At 42.8% G+C, this 9,070-nt stretch overlaps 1 protein-coding gene across 1 annotated transcript; it reads left to right on the top strand.

Moving 5' to 3' along the window:
- Window positions 1-421: 421 nt before the first annotated feature.
- Window positions 422-8,017, top strand: dnajc14 (DnaJ (Hsp40) homolog, subfamily C, member 14). Its single transcript, XM_084062812.1, has 7 exons — window positions 422-514; window positions 1,960-3,506; window positions 3,897-4,003; window positions 4,723-4,842; window positions 5,789-5,949; window positions 7,093-7,201; window positions 7,703-8,017. The coding sequence occupies exons 2-7, from the start codon at window positions 2,214-2,216 to the stop codon at window positions 8,007-8,009; spliced, it is 2,097 nt and encodes a 698-aa protein (XP_083918938.1). The 5' UTR covers window positions 422-514; window positions 1,960-2,213; the 3' UTR covers window positions 8,010-8,017.
- Window positions 8,018-9,070: the final 1,053 nt, after the last annotated feature.

The raw sequence follows: 9,070 nt of genomic DNA, 5'->3' as shown, positions 1-9,070 counted from the left end.
GTGGACGACTAGTGACTGCATGCGGCAGCGGAAGCTAATGGGGATCTGAAAATAGAATAAAGAATAAAGAAATACTATTTTTGAAAGTTCAGATATAATATATCTATAATATATCTATATATCTTTTGAAATATTTTTAAAAAATAAAGGAAATGGAAATGTATGTATTATATATGTATATATTTTTCCATTTCCTTTAAAAACTTTTTTTAAAATCATTTTATTTTATGTTCTGATGGTCATATTTTATATTTAATGACATAATACCATAGAGTTAACATAATACCCGTTGAAAGTGATTAACGGTATTTTCAAAGTTTGTGTCAGTAGGTGGCGGTAATACGCTCCAAAAGACACAAAATAAACAGGAAGAAGGAGAAGAAGAAAAATAAGTAGTAGTGTAGAAGAAGAAGAAGAAGAAGAAGAAGAAGAGGAGCTGAAAGTATCAGAGGAAAACAACACGTATCATCAGCTGGTTGACACACTGTTAGCTAAACACAACGCGCCACTAACGGTAAGAGGCACAACACACACTTTATACACCAACACCACATGGAAACCGTTCACATCGTGGCTTGAACGGGTTTGGTCGCAAATCATTTGAGCTTTAGCTTCCATGCTAACACTTGTGAAGGAAATCTCAGCTAGCATCACAGTTAGCATATAGCTGCTACTGCTGGGCTCTTCCTTCCTGCCTAAACGCGTTGCTTCACATGATGTGTCACTTTTCCTCTTCCAGACAGGTCAGAACCATCTTTATTTTTGCATGATCTGAGGCGGCTTTTTTCTTTATGGAATGATCATTTTAGTCATCATGTTGTTTGTCTTTTAAATCTCTCGATTAATTGAATACACAGACAAGGACCTTAATGGAAACAAGCCTTTGGGCTTATCTTGGTACCTTTCTAGCACACTTTTGAATACATCTGTGCCACCGTGGCAGTTTGTTAAGCAAACTGTTGATAAAGTATTCAATCAATCAATTAAAAATCTACCTGAAGTTCGTTATGAGTTACCACGAACCCCTAGCGCTGAAATTTGGCGAACATTTAACAATCGGTGAACATAGCAGATCTACAAGCTCACAACGAGGATGTGAGCTTGCAGATCTGCTATCTGATATACAAGGAAGTCAAAAATGTGGTTGGAGTGGTTATGTCCTCATGGCCCGTCATGGTTGCTTTGTGACAGCTGTCACTGCCCAACATTAAATAAAGCAAATCTGTATATAGAAGGGTTATTAGATGGCCTACATAAGTCAATAGCCATCTGTCTAGTAAGAATATTAGACACACTGCCTCAGGCTACCTGAATGTCTAGCCGCAAGCAACTCTTAGATGCTATTTTTAATATCTGGAATCTAGAGTTGCAATACCAACCCTCGACCAGCCCATACATCCAAACAGAAAAGTCTGATCTGATTGTATTAAACAACGTTAAACACACTAAGATTGCAGCTGTACGGAAAGCTTGGATTATCATCTTTGTATCTGTCAGGTTTTTGTTTTATAAAACTCCACCGTAGACCTGTTATGAGCCACTTTCTGTCTATAAATTCTGTGCAGGTGATACCTTTTTCTAAGTGTTCGTGTTTGGATGCACTCGTTCTCAATTAAAGCAACGTCCTGCTGCCTCCTGCATTATTTACTCAAAAAAGAAATAAATAAAGTTACATGATCATTCAACATTCATTTCCAATACTGAATTATTCTAGGGTTTTCACTTCACTTGAAATGAATCCTATTGGTTAAAGTGTTTACCTTTCAATTAACATAAAGTGAAACCTATTGGTTAATGATTTTCCTTTCAATTAACATGAAGTGAAACATATTGATTAACTGCCATCGCAGAAACACCTTGTTTTATTTTGAAGGGATTTCATTCCTAATGAAAACCAAATGGCTTGTTCAGAGGGGGTGTGTATGTTTAACTTTAGATCTGTTTGCTTGTTTTTTTCAGATTGAAAGAAGGAGGATTCACCTCATAATGTGACTACTGGTGGTGGAAGAAAGCCTTTTTGACGCACGCCTGGGAGTGGCTTTTGACATTGTGGAAATGACACTTGCCTTCAGTCAATCCAGAGTCTTGTTCTCTTCTCGTGAGAATTTGGGGAAAATGTTGACAGATTGTGTCTCGTGCGGGCTTTAACAGGCACTTTCACCTCCAATGACACTTAATTCTCACAGAAGCAAATCAAGAGGCTAAGAGGGAACATGGAAAAAGAGACAGCTGAGAAGGAGATGGACAGCATTGTAGATAATGAGGACGAGAGCCCTGATGGCAACCCGGTCACCACCAGTGGTTCCACTTCAACGACAAAGCCCAGTTGGGTTGAAGTCGGAGGGACTGAGGAGGACTGTGAACAACCAAGTGAGGAGCCGGTCTGTCTGCAATCCAGCCCTCTGGACACCGACACCCCGGACCTAGCCACGCCTGTGCCACTAGCATCAGGAAATAGAGAAACCGAGAGCTGTGGAACCACTGGTGAGGGCAACGAGGACACAGAAGAGATTTCTGCTGAACAAATCATCTTCGACGAGCAAGCCTCCGAGGGCTATAAGATGACGTATCTAGAAGAGGAAGACGGACAAGGTGAAAGCCTGAACGATTCTACAAAAGAGCAGGACATGAACGGGGAGTCTGGCTGGAGGAACCCGGGAAGTGGGAAGAGGTGCAGATCCAGGAACAGCGGTTCAGAGCCAAGCAGTTCATCCTGTACTACTCCTGCTCCTTCTTCCGTCCCACCAAAAGGTGGTCTCGCCTCATCATCGAGCGGCAGCAGGCACAAGCAGACCAGGAGACGCAACTATCACCATCAGCAGAGCCGGGGACGCAGGCGCACGGGCGGTCAGTTTGTCCTGGCTCTGAGGGAGATGCTGTCGGAGTCGCTCAGCACCTGGTGCATGTCCTGCATCCACATGGTGATTGAGCTCATCGTCACGCTGACGCATAACTGCGGCGTCGGCGTGGAGGCCGGCGGGATGGCGCTGTATAACTTTGTGCTGCAGCTCCTGGCGAGGGTCACGGACGTCCCCGGGATGAAAGCGGACGCTTGGCAGATTCTGGAGTGGACGAGGAGCAAAGGATCGGGCGTGGTCGACAGGAGTTTAAAGTCAGTTAAGTGGGTAAAGGAGGCTTCCGTGTCTTGTTTTGCGATATTCTGCATCCTGGTACTTTTGGGGTCCCAGTTGGCGAAGCGCGTGGTGGTCCGACTCGGGGGGGAGAGGGGCCAACGATGGTGGACCGCGTTGCAGGACTCGAGGTTCTGGAAGATGGTGGGCTCCCAGTTTGCGAAAGTCAAAAACTGGTTCAAGAGGGCACCTCCGTCCTCCCACACCGAGTCACCTGGCAGGACAGGGAGATACCAGCCAGACCAGGAGCTGGAGAGACTCCTGGCCTTGGCTCAGGTTCCGGAAGAAGAGCTTGACCCCTTTGCAGTGCTTGGCGTTGAGGTTCATGCTACTGAAACGGAGCTAAAAAGGGCTTACAGACAGCTGGCTGTCCAGGTGTGTAACTATGTACTGCAGGGTGGTACACTGACTATATAACCTATGCCTCCTTTATTATAACGTAGCCATAAGTTGTATCACACTAAAATAGCTTTTACTCAGATCTGATCATATAAATTGCGACGTTGTGGAGATGAATAGGTGCTTTCATACACAAAATATTTATACAATAAGGTTTTGATAAATAATGATCAGAGGCAAATAGTAGAACAGCTAAAACAGTCAGGTTACAGGTAAGTTCCGAAAATGTCATCACTTTGCTGTGAGTGACGCAGCCTTTTAAAAACAGTAAAAGGCAACGATATCTTGTCTCATCACAATGTTGATATAATATTGATATATAGCCTTTAATCTCATGCCACCTGTCCTCTGTCCTTTCCTTCTTAGGTTCACCCAGACAAAAATAAGCACCCACGTGCAGGAGAGGCGTTCAAGGTATTGAGAGCTGCATGGGATATTGTCAGTAACCCTGAAACGAGGAGAGAGTATGAACTGTGAGTATTTATTAACCACTTAAACCCTATATACTTCATCGACCGAAATAGCCCAGGGCTCCGTACTTGGTCCTCGCCTTTGTTCTTTCTACACCAAATCTCTCTGAAAACAGCCAGTCTACCAGCTCGCAACACGTCGTATTGCAAGATTGTACATCTGCTTTTTTTGCGGGGGGGGGGGGGGGGGGGTGTTTGTGAACAGAGCCACACAAATGATGGTATCATTCCTGCATGATTAGCTTCAATTTTATAGTGTTAGTTTCAATTTTGTCTGTATTTCATGACTTTCACAAATTCACTTGTTCCTGGAACTGAAAATGTATTTTCTGTTTACTAGAGAGTGCCGAAGAGACACGGAGACCTCTGTTTCTGAACAAACACTATATAGTAATGAATATGATTACAATCGGAATATAAAGCTATTTAACACTTATTTCAACAAAAAATATAAATTAAACCACTTTAAAGGAGCTGCAGTGATCTTCTCTGTGTCTTTCATGATTGTCTTCTTTTCATCCAGCACCTGCCTGATTGGTTTGTGGATGTGCACAACTACTATGTACCATTTTGACTTTTTTTCTTTCTTTGTTGATTTGTATTGAATTCCATGCAATTCCATGCAATTGTTCCTTGATTCATGTTGATGATCAAGGTGTTGCATAACGCTATTCAGTAATCATGGCACACATCACTGAAAAAGTTCTGTCTTCACTCAACAGGAAGCGCATGGCAGCAACAGAGCTCTCAAAGTCCATGAACGAGTTCCTCACCAAGCTGCAGGACGACCTGAAAGAAGCCATGAACACCATGATGTGTACCAAGTGTGAGGGCAAGCACAAGTATGTCGCTGACACCGAACAGCTCTGAAACGCATGGATTCAAGTTCTCAGTAGCCACAAACAGCTTGTAGATAGGCTGTTTTCGGTTATTATTTTTAGAGCATTTGACGTGGTAGCAATATGTTCAGAAGCATCTTCCATAAAATCGTAATAGTCTCGGATAGTTCATATTCATATACTGTAAAAGCAAAGGTTATAGCCTCTCAATCTGTGATTTCTTCACCTGGTTGGTAGTACGTAGAACGGCAGGAACAATATTACTAAAACATCATAATTTTACATATTGTGTTAATAATTGTTTAGGGCACAGCGCTCGTGTGGGAGAGCTCCATTCACACCGTTTTCAAATCGCACATTATTTAGGATTCGGTCATACAAACATTTTCAGTGAGATTTTGCTTTAATCCATGGAAACTACTGTACATCTGATGCTGTCCAAGTTCATACAAGCGGCGACAAAGCTACAAAACCAGGGCTGCAGCTGTTGTTTATTTTCTTAGTGATAATTCTATCGATATTTTTTTTTGACTGGCATGTTTTATTTACTTTTTTGTATTTGTATTCATTTATTCCAATATATTTTTGAATCGACTGTGTTACCCACTTAAGACCTATATATAATGCTTTGTAGTACAACAGTGTTGCATAAAAATTACAAAAATGGCTGATCTACAGGCTCACAACGTGTTGCGTTGTTGCACACTGCATAAACTAAAAGTGCACAGGGAATTGGATGTGACTTGTAACCTTTCCCTTTTTTCACTGCTAGTGTGAACACAGCATGAGTAATGTACTGTAATAACATTTTCTGAAACTGATAAGCAAAACAAACAGCATAAAACGTATCATGATTACTTATGATGGTTGGATTGTTTGGTCAGGCATTGTAAACATGACTCCAGTCCAGTAAGAACGGTATTCATATTGTTGACCGATCTGTTTGCAGGAGATTTGAGATGAATCGTGAGCCTGCTGAAGCTAGATTTTGTGCGGAGTGCAACCGCTACCACAGTGCTGAGGAGGGAGATCTGTGGGCCGAGTCCAGCATGTTGGGCCTACGGATCACATACTTTGCCTGTATGGACAACAAGGTCTATGATATTACAGGTGAAAATACTATTTGAAAATACATATATTTCCAGAATATGTTCTTTCCTCCTTCAGAAATAATATTGATTCTGTTAGTCGGCTGAAGTCAGTGATCCTTACGGGAAATTCTGCCGATTTTGAACCTAAATCCCATTGTTCTGAATATGATGTGAAGAGATCATTGTGGGGGTGGGGGATACCTTCTGTCTTATTTGTATTTCTCCACAAAATGTGGAAGTGTAAACCCGATGATGCCAAACGCGTTGACTCACATCATCAGACGGCGTTTGGAATGTCGGCGAAGTTTCCCTTAAACACAAGGGCCTAGTAGCTTCCATTGAAACTTATGGCGGCCATAGCTGAATGTTTAGTGAGCCCGCCCAGGACTACGGAGGTCCCGGAGGTCCCAGGTACGATTGCAGCTCTCAGCAATGTGTCGAAGTGTCCTTTAGCGAAGAAGACACTTAACCCCTAACTGTTCCCCCGTCCGCACTCCTCTGTGGGCAGCACTCAGCCGGGTGAAGTTGAAAACTGAAGTTCCCCCGTGGGATGTGATAGCTGGGGGTCCCCCTTGAACCCTCTCAAGGACTGTGTTGTAATTCAAAAAGAGTTACAACACAGTCCTTGAGAGGGTTCCAGGGGGACCCCAGCCAAATAAACGATAGTTAGGAACCAAATGGACCCTTAAGGGTCAGAGATTGTACTAATTCAGAGATTGTACTAATGTACCCTTAAGGGTCTGTAACTCGGAGAGTGTACTAATGGAACCAAATGGACCCATTTGGTACCATTTGTACACTCAGAGCTAAATAAACACTGAGGATTTTGCAGTGTAGTAGATTGGGGTTCTAGTTATTAAAATCTTATCAAATGGGTATGGGTATGTAATGCGTATTAAACTGGCGGTGTTTTAGTATTTTGAAAGTAGGAGGTATACCATCATGGAGGTCCATTAAATGCTTGTATATTATGCAGTGGTTGGAGTAAAGCGTAAGGGACGTGGGAGGATGGATGGATGCCGTAGGAGAGAGAGAGAGAGTACAGGAATGTTGTGCAAGGCCTTAGGGTGTCTAGTTAGACAGACAAAGGAGGTAATTTTTGTTTATCTGGCAGAAAAGCGTTGCTATCCGTTTTGACTTGCTCTCTGTGCTCATGTTTCAGAGTGGGCCGGTTGCCAAAGAATAGGTATCTCTCCAGACACGCACCGCGTACCGTATCACATCTCCTTTGGTTCAAAGAACAGCAGCACCTCCACCACCACGAGACAGAGGTAAGTCCCCCTGAAAGTGAGTAGAGCCTGGCCAATATTTTGGTTTGGCAGAGAGATACATCGGCCATTATTCAACTTTTTGTTGATGCTTGATTTGGCGATTATTTTTCAACACTTCCAACCTGCTATCCCTATGTTGGTGGCAAAAAAGCGCACATTTATAACCCATTGCGGCGTGTTGTGAGCTTGTAGATCAGCTATTTTTGAACATTTTTGAATTACCGGTAAATAAAATAAAGTTTAGATTTGTTTATTTTGTCATCTAATAAAAAGTTATTTCTTTATTCGCTTATGTTAAATGAAACTAGAATCAAATCTGGGGGGGTTTTGTTACAAAATATTGGTCAAAATATCGGAGGTGTAGAACTCTCCAAAATCAGTATTGGCATTGGCAAAAATCTGACATTGGTCGGGTTGACACCAGAATATAAATGTATTTGTTTACGCAACAGTCGGCAGATTTGAAAAAAAGGGTAAATATCTGTCCATGTCTTTTTTCAGGACAACCTCTGAAAACGGTCCAGGTCCGAGCAACCCTGCAGATTTACAGGACTTCTTCAACCGAATCTTTCAGGGAGGGCCCGTCAATGACATGGCTGCCAATGGGGGCTTCTTCCCCTCAGGTCCATCTCACCACCAGTCCCCTGGGGCCGGGGCTGGGGCTCCACCATTCACCCCTCCCCAAGCTCAGACAGGCTTCTTCGTGCCAGGGGGCCATCGGCCGGAGCCCGGTGAGACGCCGTGGACGGAAAGCGGCAAGCCTGCTCCTCGACGGAAAAAGAAGGTCCGTAAGCCTTTTCAGAGGTGAACCCTGTTGATGTCTTGATTTATCACCATAGCAACCGGGAACAGGAACGAATAATGGCCATGTTTGTCTCTCGCCTGCCCGCCGGCGTGCCAAGAGCTGCCCTTCATGAGTTGAACTCGGGTAGATTTATGTGGGCAGGGCTGCCATTCAGACAGCCAACATGGCGTTAGCCAAAGGAGAGAGCCTGGATCACGAAGATGAATAACTTGCCCCAATTGAAGTATTGATGGAGGGGTTAGAAGATGGCAGCGATGGTGCTTTTTTCCCCCCACTCATTTATCTTTTAGTTGGTCTGTAAGAAGACTGTAGCCTTGGCATTGAACTGTTTTTGTCAGAATTCTGCAATGAAAAACATATTTTTCCTGTCTTAATTTCCTGCCAAATCCTGCATTGCATGCATGATTTATTCACTTGCAATTTTAAACTTTGGTTCTCTCTAACTTGTGTTATTGTTTTGCATAGGGTTGTTTCTGTTATGGTGTCGGTTAATACAGTGCAAGAAATTGTGGAGATGACAAAGGCCTGTTGGAATGTTTTCTTTGGTTAATTTTACCATGAACATAAGCGTTGAAAGATGTTGATCTGTGCAGTTCTAACTGCTTCAGCATTACCTTGATGTGTGCACTAGTGACCTGTGTGGGCCTACTTTTACAGCTGTCGCTTGCTCACCCAGTTTAAGGAATGAATCTGGACCTGCAAGTCACAATATTTCTGACCCAAATCTACAAATAGTGAAAGGACTATTTCCCCTGCACATTTATTGAAATGCAGCTTCGTAACATTGCTAATTGTTGCGCGATATGCGTTGCTTAGATTTAGTGACAAAAAAAGAAAGTGCACTTCTCAAGACGGCAACATGGCCGTGCTTGTTTACCAAGACGTGCTAGATAGTTAAATTGTTGACATTAGCCAACATGCCAAAAATGGTGATAGTCATTTTTCAGAACAGAAGCGAAATTACTACAGTCACACAAACCCCTTTGCCTTGTTTGGTCGAAGATATTTATAATTTAAGCAACTTTTTTCCTTGCAGTTTATATTGCTTTTAACTAAGTTAGTAT

Source organism: Gymnoscopelus microlampas (genome assembly GCF_963454915.1).
Source record: "Gymnoscopelus microlampas genome assembly, chromosome: 7".
Classification (NCBI taxonomy): Eukaryota; Metazoa; Chordata; class Actinopteri; order Myctophiformes; family Myctophidae; genus Gymnoscopelus; species Gymnoscopelus microlampas.
The sequence above is the reverse complement of the archived record's forward strand: the minus strand, read 5'-3'. Positions and strand labels throughout refer to the sequence as shown.